This window comes from Coturnix japonica, chromosome 8, assembly GCF_054131305.1.
Source record: "Coturnix japonica strain WE chromosome 8, WE-NBRP24, whole genome shotgun sequence".
NCBI classification, from domain to species: Eukaryota; Metazoa; Chordata; class Aves; order Galliformes; family Phasianidae; genus Coturnix; species Coturnix japonica.
Window position 1 is genome coordinate 14855079 of NC_140670.1, and position 17960 is coordinate 14873038.

The 17960-nt window shown below is 47.1% G+C and overlaps 1 protein-coding gene across 49 annotated transcripts in view; it reads left to right on the forward strand.

Annotated features, from left to right (window-relative positions):
* Window positions 1–17960, forward strand: part of CAMK2G (calcium/calmodulin dependent protein kinase II gamma) — a 120577-nt gene that overhangs the window by 12168 nt on the left and 90449 nt on the right. For 48 of the 49 annotated variants that reach the window (XM_085554293.1, XM_085554294.1, XM_085554301.1 and 45 more), the window contains exon 2: window positions 1539–1633. In XM_085554293.1, the coding sequence (XP_085410419.1) occupies window positions 1539–1633 (95 nt within the window). Of the gene's footprint in view, window positions 1–1019; window positions 1039–1538; window positions 1634–17960 lie in introns of those variants that run through there. The other variant, XM_085554330.1, reaches the window with a different exon arrangement.

The following is a 17960-nucleotide window of genomic DNA, read 5'->3' on the forward strand; positions in this document are numbered from 1 at the left end:
TGCGCGCTCCTGTTGCACCCCGGCACTTCCTCTGTTTCCCCCCTCGCCCTGTCCCCGGCCCGGTGCTGCTCCCCGCCGCACGCTGCCGCTCCCTCCGGGCGTTCTGCGCCGGGACGCGGCGCCGTCCCCGCCGTTGGGCGATGCTTTCGTCCCCACTTCCTTGTCCCTGAGAAAGGACCAGGTGCTGCTGCACGGCGCTTCGCCCTTCCTCCTCCCTCCGCACTCGCGTCCGCATTGGCAGACCTGCCGCTGCACCCTAACGCGGGGCTTTGCGGGGGACCTGGAGGGGCAGGGAGGCAGCGCGGGGGCAGCCGGGGCGGGATCGCGGGGACGTTGCTTCCCGGTGCCGCTGCTCCCCGCTCCCTCCCTTCCTGCACCAGCTGCCGGGCTCTGCTGCGGTTCTCCCTGTCCCCGTCCCTCCCCGCGCCGCTGCGGCTGTGTGTCACCGAGCCCGGGCCCCGCGCTCCCACTGCTGCGTGCTGCCTTGTAGGTAGAGGTTGAGGAAGGGGAAGCGGGGACAGGACTGCAGTGTCGGGAGGATTCGAGCCATGTCAGCCCGGCTGTAGGGCTGCGTGGGGCCGCTGCTCAGTTCCTGATCCCATTTCTTATAGCTACATATGTCCATTTGTCCGTGAACGTGGGGTTATATTCCTGTTCTAAAAGAACTTGGAATTATCTCCCCGCTTTCTCTTATTTGTCCTTTTCTCCTTTCCAAACCTTTCTTGTTAAGCCAGTTGTTATTCTTTTCCCACCCTGTTTTTTTCTTTTTTTTTTTTTAAATTTTGTTTTGTTTTTCTTTTTCTTTTTAAAGAAGGGACAGCACTGACAGCTCATCTGTGTAGTCCTGCAGACTTTGAGTCCCTGTCTTTTCACCTTGGTCTCTGTTGTATTATCTCTTTTTTCCTCACAGAAATCCTTCTTCCCTCTCTCTCAGACCTCTTCTCCGAGTGGCTCTTTGGAGTAGTTGTAATAATATCAATAGTTCCAGCTTGAGAAAATGTACGAAGCCTCGTAGCTTCCTACTCACTCCATTCATAGGTACATGCTTATCCCCTTTTCAGGTGGGTAGACAGATGGAAGGGAGCCAGTACCTCCTGCCAGGTGGTGCAGGGATTTGTGACCGAGCACTCAATCGTGGGCAGAGTGTGTCCCGGTTGTCTGATATAGCTGCTGGGGCCACTGTCTTTGGGAGATGGGCTCACGGCTGCTGTTTGCCACATCATTCCGGGCTGCTTGTCTTCCACTCATCAGTCCCCGCGTGCTCTGTCCCTGTGCCTGTGTGCTCTCCCTCCCCAGTGTCACTGTTCTGTTTGTGAGGGGGCTTGAGGCATCTTCAGGCGGGCGCTAGAGTGCCGTATGTACCAGGTTTGATTTGCTCAGCAGGCAGCATGCACTGTCCATTGGATTCCCGTGTGTTGTTTCCCTCCTCTGTGTCTAATGTACCGTCCTCAATCTAGTTCACTCTGGGGATAGAAGTTGCTGCTGTTTTGTTCCTATTTTCTGTTTCATAGCACCTGCCCTCTTCGTTTCTTTTCCAGGGGAGCCTTCTCCGTGGTCCGCAGATGTGTCAAGAAAAGTTCATCACAGGAATATGCTGCAAAAATCATCAATACCAAAAAGTTGTCAGCCAGAGGTTAGTGCTCAGATCTCCTCTTGGTCCTTCCACGAACAGAAAATATTTTACCGCCCTTGAAGCAGGTCTGGAGTTGTTTGTCTGGGTCACTATGCGTCTGTTACAAAGTAATTGAGTTATGTAGCAAAGAGGAGATTAAAAGGAGGTTAGCATGGAATGATTGAACATCTTTTTTTTATCTGGAAATAGATACTTTGTGATGTTGGTTTGTTTTTTTTTCTTTGGGGGATCTCTCCCCTGTGAGCCAAACCAACGTGAGGTGAGTTTATAGAGAATTTACCTTCGTCCGTGTGCTCTGATCTACTCCCAGTAAAGGGAATTGTCGCAGACTGATTCTGCTGAATGCGCTTTCTAACAGGAGATCTGTCCTTCCAGAACACATGTGGGTTTGTTTGTTGGTTTGCTTGAAGGAAGAATGTGACATACCTTGCTCCTGTCGTATGGCAGTTACATGTAGAGGGTTTGGGTGCTCACAGGTTTACCTCCTAAGGCAGAAATAGGCTGCATGGTGCAATCCAATGAATTTGACTTCTTGATGAATTAGAACAAATGTTGCTTGCATTCTTCAGCTCCAGGGTTTCCAAAAAGCTGAAGCCAGGCTGCTGTTTTAAGGAGAAACAACCTTATCTTTTCTCCTAAGCTGTTGGTTTCCCAATTCCCAGAGGTATGTGTACATGCAGAAAGAGGTGTATTTCCTTGTGCAGGGAGTGTGGTCTTGTAACGCACAGGGAATCCTTTGCAGGGTTGAAGTTCTTTCCATACGGTTCTCCTTCTCCAAAAGGACAGGAGCAATGGAGTTGTAGTAGAGGATGCTGAAAGCAGAGTGCAACAAGTTGGGATGCCAGATGAGAATGTTTCCAGAAGATCTCAGCCCTTAGAGGCCATTCAGATTTGACAAAATGGATGTGTTCAGCCCTTGTCTGTCCTGCCAGCTGAATAGATGGATTAGCAGCAGGGTGGACTCAGGGGGAAGGCATAAGGAAGAGACAAGGATTTTTTTTTTTAATAAATGATTTGTAAGTGAAATGTTTTTTGCCTGATCCCTAAAAAAAGAGATGAAAAAGGATATCCGTTCTCTCTTGCACCAGAATATCAACTGTGATGGTAAGAGTGTAAGATGGCTTGAAGAACGGCAAAGAATTTTCATTTACTGTAGTCACAGAGAGAAGTAGTATCAGAAGCAGAGTGCCAGGGTAAGAAGGCTGATTGCCTCACACCCGTGCCTTGTACACATGATGATTTGTTGTTTCAGTATCTAACCTGAATGAAGTCATTTTGGGAACCAGCTGATGTGGCTGTGTGTTGTTTGGGTGGTGGCAGCAGATCCTGAGTGACTTGGTGTCCCTTCCATGGTCACATGATTGTTGCCACTGGGGAAGGTGAAATATCCAATCTCCTGAGCTCAGTATGTGAAAGGTTTGGAAGGTGTCTCTGCCTTGCTAATGGCTGTGAATGCTGTGCTTTCTTAGCTATATTCCCTCAGCATCCTGTAGTGAGGATGAGAAGTAGAATTTCAGGAGAGACATCTTCTCAGTGTGAGTGGCCACAAGCCAGAAAGGAGTTGGCTTACAAAACTGATTGCAAAGGAAAAGTTGTTTCTGTGCAGAGGAGATGATATTGAAATTAACACTGTAGATAAGAGAATGGCAAAAAACTGCAGGGTGATAGCATTGAAACTAAATTCATAAACATACCAGTACAAGCCCAGAAGTAGCAGATCTGATAGAGACATTTTTAAGTGTTTAGGCACCTAATGAGTTACAGAGGGAGCAATATATAGATCCTAATTGTTTTTTGTGTTATACTGATGACAGTTTTATGATCCAGCGAGTAGGAGATGTGTGGGTGATTACAGCCACGTTTTGAATTAACTTCTAATTTTCGTAACTTCCCGTCAGTGAAATAGATTGAGGATACTAACCTGGTCCTCAGCTGACTGACGTGCTGCAGCTGGCAGTGGTTTCTTTAGGAAGGTACTGGTTAGTTAGAGCACAGTTGTGAGGAAAGCCAAGAAATGAAATGGATTTCTGCTAATGTAGAAGAATGGCAGAAACAAGAAGCAACTGATCTTGTCTCCTTGAAGTCTTGCTGAGGGCTATAGAACCTGTGTTCGCCATGAGAAGTGGATGCTAAGTTCAGCTGAATATATGGGCTCCTCAGTTACACAGCTGTGTTTGCTGATAGCTCGAGAGGTTAACACAAGAAGGAACTAAATGCTTTGATAGGAACTTAGTGAGTTCACCTTGGAATAGGGCTTAAAGCACTGAAGGAAAACGCATGCTGTTTGGATACTGCAGCTGTAAATCAGTGATCAGAGAGATTCGATTCAGCAGCCTGAAAATGAAAGTCTTGGGGAAAGGCATTTTATAGAGCTGTCTGCACAGGAGGAGAATTACGGCGTTAATTCTGCAGTGCCCTGGCTATATGTTGCCTGATGCTTCCTTTCCCAGAGCTGGCACTTCTCCCTGGGGAGGCCACATCTCTGCCTGGCAGGATGCACACCCAGGGCTCTGTGGCACACCCGGCTGCATGCCTGCCTGCTGGTGGGCCCACTACCCTTCAGACCCGAGTCCTGCACGGGGGTCACAGCAACAGAATGTCCCCTGGGCAGGGATGTGCTTCCCCTCTCCAGCTTAAATGTGGCTAAATCTGATGTTTTGTGCCGTCTTCAGCAGAATTTGAACTATCTAACATAGTCACTGCTGCTTCCAGAGCCAGCACCGTGCTGCTGGTGAAGAGTGCAGCCCATTGCGGCTGCATGGAAGTTTTGCTTTTCCAGTGCTTCCATTGGTTATGTCCAGGGAAGTGGTAATAAAGCCTCACTCTCCTTTTGCTGTACTTTGTGCTACCTTTGATTTTCAAGAGTCCTGATGAAGGAATAATAGAGAGATGACTAGAAAATGTTTGGTAGTTTGATGCAGGTAGGTGGGAAGGAGGAAGAGGAACACTCAAGGGTAAATGGTGCGTGTTTAAGGGATTCTCCATTACTTGCTCGTTTGTAAAACTGTTCTCTCAGAGCAGTAAAGAGATGTGGTGCTGTTGTGGGGTTTCTCTGAAGACAAGGAGGGTGAATGGTGCTGCAATTGCTTCCAGTGCTGTGAAGAGAACAACCCTGGTCTTGTAAGCTTCGTCTTCTGTAAAATACAAGATCTGACGTTGAGAGTCTCTTGTTTCTTTTTGGTCTGTGGTTTTCAGATGTCTGTTCTCTCTTTTATTAAATCCTGTTAATCAGAGCTGGTCTAGATTAAAATTCATACTTGGGCTATAATGAAGTATTTGTTATTATTCATATTGTGTTGATGCTTAAGACTGCCTGGTGAGGAGTATGCCAAGAACTTTAATATTAATTAGGGGCCAAACGTCTGTGGAAAAGGAGAGGAAGCAGACTTTACCTTAGTCAGCATTCAGCTGATGTATATAAGAGCAGTGGTTATTGCACATGGGGAAATACAGTGCCTCAGACATCCAAAATTCCTACGGGACTGAACGCCCAGGCTCCTATGAGAGGGCTCTTACGAGAGCTATGGGCAGATGGAAGTAATAGCTGTGATTTGTTTTGGAAGCTATCTTGTGGGTGTCACCAGAGTACTAGTTTCAATGTAAAAACTCCTAGCAAGTAAAGTGCAGTTCCTGGGCAGCAATTCAGATTGTTTGCAGTGGCCAAAATGATCGAGAGAGAAGAAGAGGCTATAGTGGCAGCAGGGAAATGTCCAGGTTCTGACTGACCTGTGTTGGTGTTTTGGGTGAAGGAGTTTTCTGGGGCTGGCAGTGGAGAAGCCCAGTTGTCACTTGTTTTCAGAGCATGCATCCAGAATGTATTTAAAGAAATAGCCGTGCTCTGGAAGGAGGTAGGCACAGCTCTATCCTGCAATAATGTTTAGCATGTTGTTTATACCAAACCATATGTAGTGACCTAACCAGCACGTGCAGAGGGACAGCATCATTGGCCTCTTTTTTTGGTCTATGTAGGGATGCTTTATGTGTATTACCTCAATTGTTAATATTTCTCTGCTGCTGAAAATCTGTATCTTTCAACTCCTGCAAGTGACAGCTTTTGAAATACAAGTGCAAAGCGGCTATTTGGAAAGTAAGGCTTCTTTGCTGCTTTCTCCCTGCTGTGCCTTTGCTGTCGCCTGTGGAATATAGAGATGGAATTTCTGCCCTGCTTTCCATCTTTCCAAATTTGTAAATTAGAAGAAAATTTGCAGTCTACCCAGTTATTTTGTTGTTGCTGCAGGAGATTATGTGGATTGTGGGAGGAGTAGGGAATTACTTCTGTGTATCAAATCTCACCAGGAAAAAGCACCCGTGATGGTTCTAATTCAGTTATTTGTTTGTTTTTAAGCAGCTCTCTTGTCCTGGGCTTTCAGTTCCAGAGTGGTTGTTGATTTCAGCTTTCTGGAGATGTCCGTAGCAGTTCTCCTGGCTGCTCAAACATTGAGCTTGCGTGCTACAAAGGAAGTTTAGCAGCATCACTCACCACCCTCTGCTTTGGTATGCTTTGCAACTGCTCTCTGCCTGCCCTTGGGTCAGGGCTCTGGGGCTGCCCTCCAGCCCCAAGGAATCCAGTGTGGTGGTTCTTGGCTCTGTGCATAGAACTGCACTGTACCCCACTGCAAGTGTGTCTGGCTGCACGGGAAGCCCAGTGTGCTGGTCACGTACGGCTGAGGCACAGGTCTGAGCTCGTGTGGGAATGTCTTGAGATAGGTGTCCTCTGCCTGCATGTTTTGATGGGCTGGTGGCAAGCGTCCTTTCTTGCAGAGGACAGCAGATCAAGCTGTGGCTGTCCTGCCATGTTTTCTGAGCTGCCAAATCAGGTCTGGTCACTTGGAGTGAGATAGGAGCTGCCTTTTTACCACAGGTCTTTAAGCACTCACAAAGTGCTATGCTGTGTCTCATGCTTCTCCTCCTGTCTCCTGTCTGTGAGCAGGCTGAGGGATGCTCTGCCTGGGGAGCACAGAGATGAGCTGCAGTGATGGGCATCAGGGTGGAGCTGAGGAGGCAGTTGTGTGCTGGGATCGTAAATTCCCCAGCAGTCTGCAACACCATTAGGAGGGGGCTCAGCAAGTGCGTGTCACTGGAAGTTGTGTCCCTTAGAGAGGTGCTCAGAGAGTGAGGGATGTGTATGAGGAGAGACCTTTGCCAAGGGTAGTGGTGGGGCTGGAAGTGAGACAGGAGTGGGAAAATGCAGGGGGTCAGCCTGGCTTCTCACTTGCCGTGGTGTGATGAAGCACCTGGGGTGGCTTTGGCAAGGGAGGTGGTGGGCTGGGAAGTAGAGAGAGTGGGAGCACAACTCATCCTGCAGCCACGAGCTGGCTTCCTCCCACTGTGGATTTCAGTGATGGCCAGGGTTACCCCAGGTTGCCTCTCAGTTTACACTGTATATTTTATAAAGGATCTGGAACAGAGCAGACAGGATTTCAGCTCGTGTCTGCCTTTTCTGTGGTCACACTGAGTATTAAATTTCCTGCTGTAACAATGTGGGGGGGGAAGTGGGCACCCAGATTGGGCAGGAGCTCCCAGAGCCACAGTGTGAGCATGGGGAAAGGGGCTTGGCAGGAGCTGGGTTTCTCATTCACATGGTGTATCCTGGATTTGCGTGGGGCAGAGTAGTGATGAGGGTAATTCCTGTGTGTGTCCAGAAGCCCTCAGCTCTAGAGCATTTGCCCTGATCAGCAAATGGTAGAAATATTTCCAGGTGTCCCTCAAGTGAGGGATGGGATGCTGAAATCCCTGGGAATGTTTGGGGCAGGCGGAGCTGCCAGAATTCCTACTAAGGAGGGCCCAGTGCAAGAGCTGGTGGCGGCTGTTGTTACTCCTTCTGGAGCGTAGCATGGAAACTTCTCAGTCTTAAAATTGAGTTTTCCTCTGGGTGGTACTAAAGCCATCACCACCAGGGAGAACTCATCCATGGGTCATGAAGAAATTTCTGGAGATTGTGTATATCTGTATATTTGACATGTTGGGTTATTAACACAACTGTTTTCAAGAGAGGTCACTGGTGACTTTGTCCCCTTCACTTCCCTGAACAATTTTATTTTTTCTGATCCCGTAAACTGGATGAATACGATTCTTAAGAGGAGAGCAGGCTAATGGAAAATGAAATCTCTCTCCACTTGGCCATCCTTGAGCACCATCTGTGTGCCACGTGACCCTTAAAACCAAGGTGTCTTCCCCCTTCTGTTAATTCCTGCCTGTCACCTGCTCTAGAATTTCAGGTGTGGTGGCTTTTTCCCTGTTGTTGTTTTTTTCCCCCTCTTTTCCTCTGCAGCGCTATGACTGCAGGTTCCTTTCTTACCTTCTTAGATCGACTATCTACTTAAATATCGCTGCGTACTGCTCTTGTGGCTGCTCAAGCATTCTAGTGTGGCTGCCTGCATGATTTCTGGAGAACAGTGGTAGAACACTTCTGAGGAAACGGCCTGGCAGCATCTTGGAAAAGAGCGTGTTCAGCACTGAGAGTTGCTGAAGAGCAATGAGGCATAGATTGAACCTTCTGGGGAAACTGAGTCTTTAGCTGTAAGATTTGGTTTCCTTATAGCTTTTTCTATTTGTTCTCCCCTGTTCACTTTTTCTGTTTTCATTTTTGAGCTTACTTTGAATGTTCAGTTTTCTGACATGTGTCAATTAATAGTAATTCTAGACATCTGTAATGCTTTTACTGCAAGTGTAACTTTTGTGATACTGCTTTATCCTCCTTCCCTCCCAGCTGGTATTGCAGAATCCTTGTTGCTCTCACCTTTTGGGTGAGTAGATGAGAGAAGCTGGTGGTTGTGCAAGTGGTGAATTCCTGACAACCCTGAGAATAGTTGAGGGATGCCGGCAGAGCTGGTTAATGTTTGTTGCTTGTCAGGAAAGGAGGAGATAACCATGGCTCTGCTGTGTGTGTCAGACCCCAATTTGCCAAATTCTGGCCAGAGGCAAAGGGGAGGATTCCCCATCTCTGAGGTGAGTAAACATGATGACCTTTCAGAGAATGTATGTATGCATATAGACGTGATACTGAACTCTCAGCACTTTTGTGTTATGTTCTTGAGGGTGTGAGTTAAACATCTCTCAGCACCAGTGAGCTGTTCTGGTACTTCCATTCAGTTTTCCTGTTCTGAGCTCACCATGCTCTGGGCTGTTCTGTTCTTATGGCTGGGGTTTTCTTAACAGTGACACTGGGATAAGGCTGGGCTCCTGTCCTGCTGCTGAGAAAGGTGCTGGCCGACCTTTCCTCTCTGCTGGAAGCCAGAGCTAGTTAGCTTTAAACAAAAGCTCCTTTTCCCTAGGGTAACCAAGGTACCATCTCTTGAAGTGCTGTTAATGTACTTCTGTCAGAGTCCCAGAAGCTGAGCTGAGAGCTGTGCTGGAGAAGAGAGTAGCCATTGTGGGAATGAAGACCAAGTTAGTATAAAAGAAAAACATACCCAATGCCAGCATCTCTCTGGGTGGAGAAAGGTGCGTACAGGGATGAGGCTGGGAGCAAGTATAGCTCTGGCAGGCCAGCGGGACCACATGGAATGGCGGCAGGACCCGGGAGCTGCTGCGCTTGCCAGGCAGTACTGCTGCCTTATCTCTGGGTGCTGTTGCCATGATGACTGTGGCAAACAGGGACTGAAAAATTTACCAGATGCGTGTGAGCCAAAGGATTAAACTTTCTCATAGGCGGGAAGGGAGGGAGGATGGCGGGTGATGATGTATTAACGAAGGACAGCATCCTGGTGAGAAATACCAGGCTCACTATCCATTAGCCACCGGAATGGCTGCAGGGTGAGGACGGACATTCCTTCTGCCCATGAGTGTCCAGACTCAGCACTGTGTACTGCTGGAGGGGGGTGAATGCATCCTGCTTTTACTGGTAGGATTTGCATTAGTTGGGTAGCTGAAAAATAAGAAGTGAGATGAGTCTCTGTTTCTTATATCAGTCTCTTCTTTTGTTCCTTATACCCACAAATAGCTCCAGTTTTCTAACTTGTGCTTGGAGATTTTCCATGTTGGAGCTGGTGCACATCATTGAGTTTTGTTGCTACCTGCAGATTTCAGGCTGTTGAACGTGAACCCATCCAGCCTGCTTGGGTAGTATTGGTAGTGCAAGGCTGCTGTCATTGAAAGTGGCTGATGAAAAATCGTGTCAGCACCATTAGTGGTCGTGCTGGTCTTGACCCTGTGTGGTGCTGTTGTCTGTGCTGGTTGGCTGCTATATGGACTGACCCAGAGGGGCTGGCAGCTGGCTGGGGAGGATGGGAGTGTCTGCACCCAGTGCCCACACCTCAGTGCTCCTTCACTCAGAACGTGGTGTCGCATGGCATTGCTATGAGCTTGCAGGGTGCCATTCTGCAGTTTGCTCTGGGAGAGACAAACCTCATCTTGCCCAGCAAAATTCTGTCCAAGAGTACACACATTAGCCTGAAATGTTTGAGTATGGACTTAACAAGATAGAATTATAGTAATTAAAACTAGTCCCTCTCTAGTATGGCTTCTTCAACTTACCTAAAAATGTTTATTTATGGAATGAGAAATTAATATATATGGAAATTAGATGTATGTGTCTTTCCCACCAGCCCAGCTGCCAAGTGGACTTTTCAGTTCCCGTAAGGGCTGCAAATGAGAACAAGGATGTTAAGGCACCTAATCCAGGTCCTGAACCTTTGTGGAAAGGGTTCTTTTCCCTCCCCTCACTTCCTGCTCTCTTGTAGGCAATTAGCTGGGGTAGGCTGCAGCTTGTCTGCTGGAGTAGCAGCATCTGGAGGTGCTTTATCTTCTGCTCTGCAGTGTCACTTGCAGTCACCAGCTGATGTGGACTAGCAAGGAGGGTTTTTTTTTTTCAATGCCAGGGAAGCACTGAGAAAAGTGGTCTGACACTGCAGCCCAAAATCTGAGGTGAAAAAGAGGAAGAAGAGATAGCAATCTTTAAAGACAACTTTCTTTCCTTTCCTTGAGCCTCAGGTAGCTCAGCAGGCAAGTTTTATCACGAGGTTATTTTCTGAAGCTGTTGCTTTGCTCCAGATGTGCCCTAAGTTCCAGAGGGTCTTGCAGTTGGGCTCGCTTCTGGGTAAGATTCTCCCTACTTGTGCAGCGGAATGTAGCTGGTGTGTGAAGCTCTTGCTTCTCCAGGATGCGTGTGTTGAGCACGCAGGTGTACTTGCTGCTAGAAGCCGACTTTCAGGGACCTGCCTTGAGATTTGACTTGAGAGGGAAATAGTTCAGTGCTTTCTCTGGGCCACACTCAGAAGATGCACATTTCAAATAGCATGAGTGCCCTGGAAGCTTTTGCAGGGAAAACAGCTCGTTATATCTCTTCTTGTATTGGTCTCCAGTGCTTGCCAAATACACTTAGCATTTCTACTGTAGTGGAGCAGCTGTCATTCTGAAAATGCGTATCTTGTTTTTTCCACTCCCCTTGTATCAGAGCATATAACATTTCATGGGTGATGGGCCAAGAAATCACCCATGATGGCCGAAGAAAAAAATAGATGTGGAAGAAGGAAGTTGAGTGCTGCCCGTAGCTCATCTGTGCGGTGCCCAGAGGGGTGGTATGGTGTTAAGTTTAGGTTTGCCTGCCTCGGGCCTCTCCATGTAAGCTTTGGATATCAAATGTCCTCTGTTGAGATTGTGTCGGAGAGATTAGAAGTGTTAAAGTTGTGCAGCTTTGGTTTATAAGCAGTGCCAATGCAGGGACAAAGCTGGTGCATGATGGATGTGCTTCTTTAGTGCAAGTCAAAGCAGTGATTCATAGATCTCGTGTTACTTTAAATATTCCTGATTTTTGGACTGCAGGCTTGAGAAGTGGCTTCCAGCTCTGCCCATTTTGGTCTGATTTGAATGTCATCTGGGCTAGAATCTGCCAGCTCTGCAGATTAGGTTATTGTGTTGTGCCTACTGCTTGTTAGGAAGCCGTCCGGCTGAAAATTTTCGGTGTTGCCTGATCAGTGCTGAGCAATGATCCACTGTCATCTCTGTCTGTGTCTGAATTAGCCCTGCACTAGCGTGGATGGTGCAGAGGAGCAAAGAGCTGGCTAGCTTGTCCTCTGTGTGAAAGCACTTGGACAGCAGCAGACAGGGATCTTTGCAGCGTGCCTCTCTTCTGCAGACAGTGAAGCTCAGCATCAGAGATGTGAAAAAAGAGGAGCAAGGTGGTTTGCTTTCTTGATAACCATTATCAAATATTGCTGACAAGTGCAGGTGGCTCTGGCTGCTGCTAGCAGTTGCTGCAGCGCTGGTTACCCAGCTTTAAGGAAGCACATTATGCCGAGTTAACTCCTTGTGGCTGTGCGTGCTCTGCATCTTCACGGTTCTGAGGCTGAGCTGCCAAAGCTTTCCCTGCCACCACCTCACAAATGGTCAACAAGTTCTTTGGCTCTCACAGGCTTTTCAGCCTGCTCATCTCCCTGATGAACTGTGAACCATTAACTGTGGAGGCTTTTCTTATGTGAAAAATGGTAAAAACTCCTTCCTTGTGTTGAAAACGCATCTCAGATCTCACCTATCAAGTTAGCTTATCTGGAGGGGCAGTGAGGAATGAAATGGGAACAGTGAGGTCTCCAGCTCCATTGAGCCAGAGGAATTTATGTTCTTCCTTCCGCATCTCTGGATTCCTGGATCCTGCAGTGCAGTGAATTGGCACTGCTAAGGACCTCCCTGCCGCATGCTCACCTTGCCTGTTCACCAGCTGCTCTATCTGAACCCACTGGCACCTGCTGGGAGCAGCAATGGGGAGAAGGAAGGAGCTCCTACCCGGGGCTGAGCTCCCTCGGTGGGATTCTTCTGTGCCCAGCTGTGTATTTCAGGATCCTCTGTATGCAGGTGGATTGAGGTGGGGAGGCTGGAGCTCTTCCTGGGGTCAGTCACCATCCGTGTGCTGGAGAGGCTGTCTATGTGGCCACAGCACTTTGGAGCGGCTCTGTGCCCTCCTGCCTCTCTCAATTCATGTCCACTTTAAGAGGGTTCATCTGCAATGCAGCTGTTAGCAGGGAAGTTCTGTAAATCAGGAGGGAGTGAGTGCGAGCCAGCCCTCTGCCTGCAGTCGTGGCTGGGTCCTCAGCTCAGCCTGGGCGGACTTGCTCACAAAGGCTTCTGCAGGAGAAGGAAGGGGCAGCAGCAGGGTGCAGATGGTCATTGCTTTTTCCCCCGTCCCCCCTCGCGTGTCTGTGCCTGCACCGGGTGCTCAGCAGCTGGAAAAGCACAATGGGCAGCAACCTTGGAACTGGAAAATCCTGTCGTGCTTTTCCCTTCCTTGCTTCTCTGTGACAGTCTCACTAGGTGTTTGCTTAGGGCTGTTCCTGTCAGGACGCCTTCATTGCTCATTTCTTACACAGGATGTCCTGTTACAATTCAGAGCCAGTGAGCTTCTGCACATGACTCAGTCGCAGAGGCCTTGTCAGCCACGGCTGTGTGGCTGTTTAATGCCTCACTGCCTGGCATCACAGCCCTGCTCACTGGAGGAGTAGGAAGAGCAGGGAAAGGTTGCTTGTGGACCTGTTGTGCCTGGGACCTTTTGTGGGATGGCTTGTGGCTCCTGGTTGTACGTTTCTGAGGATGTTCTGGTGGAGAAAAACCTTCTGGTTTCTGCAGCAGGGTAACTGGGAAGCAGGAAATCCTCACGGGGACCTGCAGGGCTGGAGCTGGGAGCAGCACCCATATCCTTCTGCAAAGACAGCAGCTGGGAAGGGCCCTGCTGCTCCTGCTAGTGCTGAACAGGCAAGATTGCCTCCCTTACTGCATGTTCAAGTAACCTGGGCAGGCTGCTATGTCGTTCAATCTCAATTTCTTGATTACAGCTTTGGAAAGTCATCGATGATGCAGGAGAAATAGTTGTGTAATTCACCACCTGCTTTTTCTCCTCTGTTTTCCTTCTCTCCTGTTTGTCTGGGCGTTCGTTGTCCCTCTTGCAATAACTGAATTGTGTGAACCATGTATAAGCAGTGTTCCCTCCCCTTTTGCCGAGGGACTGGATGACTTGTTGTAAGAAGTTATTTTTAGGGTTTGCTTCCTGGGATATTCTACCCGTGGCCAGTTATGGTGATGAAAATGTCACTGCGACGTTTAAAGGACTCCCAACTCATTGCTAGCGTGTCTGGTCTCTCTGTTATAATGGTGCTCATGGGAGATGAGAATCCCTTCCCACTGCATCACCTGTGATTAGGGAGACAGTCACAATGACTCTGCAGCATGACTCCTTGTGAAAAGAGCACTGAGCTTCCGCCCTAAGTGTTGTGTTGAAACTGAATTGGCCCAGGAGGGGAGAAAAAAGAGAGAAAAGGGGGGGAAAAGATAGAAGGAGAGAGGAAATAAAGGCTTATCTTGAGTGCGCTGGAGTTTTTCTGCCTTATCCTTTCTATGTGGGGATGTCAGTGCTGCAGAGCTGTTTGTCACTGCACAGAGCTGTCCCTAGCAGGCCATTTGCTCCTTGTACTGGATAGATTGGATTGCACTGTGTTGCTGCCAAAAACCTCGGCAGACCAGAGCAGGAGGTGTGTGCTTTTCTTTTTACATGCCTCTGCTACCTCCCACCCAGATTTGCTGCCTGAGCACCTGAGAGCAGTTGATCTTTATGGCAACTATCTCCAGCTTGCACAGCATGAGCACAGTATGGGAACCTTGCAGAGCTGAACGAGGCCACAGGCTGGCAATGCATGTTCACTGGTGCCAGTATTGGTTTAAGGAGCACCTGCCTCTTTTTCTTGGGCTGTTGTTCCCTTCTTGATATCATAGTTGGCCACTTTCCTTGCCCTGGTGGTTGTGCTGTGTTGGGGCCATGCAAGGCCCTGCCAACTGTAGCGAGGGGAAAGTGGCTGTAGGAGGGTTGGGGGACACTGCCCCCACTAGATAGTGTCCTCAGGACTAGCAGCGCTTACAGACCACTCTGTGTGTGGCTTTTTAAGTGATCCTTATATTCAAACTTGCTTTACTCAATGCTGACTTTTTCTGTTAAAGTCATTTTGCTAGTCTGTTTCTAGGCAATAGCTTAACGTACTTGTGCATGGTACATGTAGGATCAAGTTTTTAGACAGGCTGCTGTAGTGTCTTTTTGTTTCCCTCTTCTCCATGTTCTCTGTTGAATGGACTTACTGACATGTGGTGCACATTGCCCTTCCGTAGAGAAGTGTTTTGGTGGTTCTGCTATATGATGTTGGATGGGGCACATCTGCATTTCAAGTATTCTCTCTGTGAGGTTTCTTGGTAGCTCTGTATTTACAGTTTTCACTGCTTAGTTTAAAGTTATCCCGGTATTGCAAAGGGAACTTGTTCTTAAAATAGATGGCTTGGCCTTTTTTTCCTTCTTAATTATTCTAATCCCCTGAAACTTGGTTTTTCATCTCATTGTCAGGAGAGCCTATTTTGACAGGTTTTTATCTCTTAGAGAGGAGTCGTTCAGCACTTGGGTGCGGAACCATTCATTTATGCACCCAAGAAGATACTGTGTTTAGTTGGCTCCTGGAGTACCTGATAGCACAGTCAAGGCAGAGTTCCCAGTGGTCCTCCCTCTCTCAACTGGTTGGAAAAGTGGTGAATGCTGACACATTGTGTGGACCCAGGTCCTACCAGCACATCTTGTGCAGTGAAGAAAGGCTTTTTGCTTAATTTGAGTGTTAGGAACACGTGGAAATTCTGTGCTTTTGTTTCCTTCCCAAGCTTCATTATTTGGGTTCAAACTACATTTTCTCGACTTACTCAAGAGAAATCCACCTGTTTGATGAGCAGTGATAACTATAGCATTTTATTCAAGAGTCACACTGTGTTGTCACATAGTGATGGAAGACTGGGGGCTGGATGCTGTAGCTTTCCAGTCTTGGACATCCTTGAACAAGAACTTCTGAATGTTCATGTGTCAAGGTTGCATGAGAAGGAACTTGTACAGCTCTTTCTGCATGGAATCCTTATGGATTCAGTTCTTGCCTTGTTAAAGGTGGAGGTGTAATGCATGGAACTTCTTCTAGGTGTGGTTTTCCCGAGTTTTTGTCAGGGATTTGCTCACTTTTGGAAAGGAATGGATATTTAGTCTTGTCCTCGAGCGGACTGATTTCCACTTCTGCCTCCACTGTGCTCCCAGTATTCTTTTTTCCCCGCTATGAAAGAAGGCTGATCACAGTGTTTTGCTGCTCTGGACCACAAGACCACCATGTGTACACTGGGACCACTAGGAAAGCAGTGTTTGTTTTGTTTTTTATTTTAGCCCCATACTTGCTATGCTGTTTCCCTCACCATCTACTTAACAAATCAATAGCCTTTATTCTTTCATTGAACAATTTGGCATCTGATGTGCTCTGTCTTCCCAGTCCCACTATTGGGCAGGTAAATGCTAGCACTGTTTTACACGCAGAGAAACCAAAAGAGATGCAAATTTTAAGGTGCTTACCAGTGCACTTGGGCTCTTTTCCTAACTTATTAAGAATTATTGCTAAGTCTTATTGTTTGCAGTAACAGTAATGTGGAGAGTATAGGTAGAAAAAGGGCTGTGGGAATTTCAGGGGAAATAATGTGAGCTAAAACGTATAGTGTTGAGTCCTCTAGTTCAATGGGCATCGTAATAAGATTTTTGCATGTTCCCCGTACTGTTTTTTGTTTGGTTTGCTTATTTCTTATGAAGTACAGTGCTGAAATACACCACGTTTGGCATGCTTTGTCTGTGAGCTTGGACTCGCTACTGTTCTGTTATTTTTCCAAGTGATAAGAGGGATTTTGAAGACTAGAGGTAAGAGCAGTTTGTACAGGAGGCTTTTTTATAGGTGACAGTGAACAGGATGCATTTGTTAAGACTAATCATAACAAGTGAAAGGAATCACCTGGATAGAAAACGTTAGTGGTGAGTGTTGGTCACAGCTGCAGGAACTGGGGCGGTAACAGCTGCAGTGAGTTGCTCTCTGGAAGGGGTGAAAATGAGATAGCAAAAATGAGAACTTGGATCTCAAAGATCTAAAGGAGCTGCACTGCCAAGAAATGGATAATTTGTAACTAAAATCAGCAGCTTCACTTGAGAGTGAAAATAAAAGCAATCTTAGGATGAAAATTCAGATAAATTCTAAAATTGGCTTCATTTAAGGATCTAAGTAATTGGGCCAGTTGTGAAAATTTAGATCATGAGATGCTGTCAGGAAACAGCTTCCTTTCCCCGCTTTCTGTGTCTCTAGCTAAACTGACCTGCATGTTAGTACCATGGCTTCCTACCTCCTGGAGAACTTGGAAACATTGGCCTTAACGTATGGTTAAGCCTTTCCAAAAGAAACAGCTGTAGATGTACAAGGTACACTGCTGCAAGCCCTCTTGATCAGATGATAGTATCGAGCTAGTATGAAGTCTTCAAGAATGTAACATCCTTTGCCACCAAGGGAGTGGATGGGTTTAAGAAGATTACTGTTAGCTTGTCAGAAGGAATAATTAGAAGTTATGGGACAGAGCTGAAGAGCTGTCATTAATTGAATACTGGTTCTGAGTAGGGAATAAAAAGTGGGAGGGAATGTCCTGAAATCTATTCTGTACTTAATAATGTATGTGCCAGGGATACTGCACCTGTGTGAACCAGCGGGATTGAAGCTGTCTTTAGTGGGCATTTAGAAAGCATGCTGCCAGGCTGTGGAAAGGAGTATGTGTGCGGGGGAGCTGAGGGAAAAGGAAAATCCTAGGGAGGGGTGGAGTGTGATAAAGGTTAATTAAAGTGTGCTGCGGAAACTTGTTAGATGTTCTTGTGTGCCCTTTCTGTAATAAGAGACAAATTTGGTTATGCAACAAATTGAAAATTTATCTTTTCAATAATTCATTCCAAACTTACTGCCTTGAGACACATATCACAGATTGAAAAAAGGGATGAGGAACTCGTGTGTAATTAAAGTCAGCATATGTGAAAAAGGAATTCTTTTTAGAAAGTGAGGGCTTATGGTCTTATTTCTTCAGGTTATTTTTGTTTGACGCTGGGAGATTAATCCCTTTTCTCCTTTATATGAGGTGACTGGGGCAGTCCTGAAACAAACACAGGTTGCTGTCTCCTGTATTTGCAATTGCTCTGTCCTCCATTTCAGGGAAGAATACAAGATTTCCCCTGCCTCATGCTTCCCTCTGGAGACAGAGCCTTTCCTAGCACCACAGCCAGAGAGTGGAAGATGAGGAAAGGGATGGAGGTTGGGCTCCAGCATCGACAGTGATCTCTGCTATGGCTTGGTAGGAAAAAAAATAAATGTCTAAGAAGGACATTCAGTCAGGAACCTTTTTCGGTTGGTCTTTTCTGCCATCTGGCAGTCCTAATGTTCCAGCATGTTGTAAGTTGAATTGATTCTGTAGTACCTGAATTAGTGGGTTTCAGCCACTGTTGGTTAGGGAATGCGAGACAAAATGAATTAGTGGTCTGGCA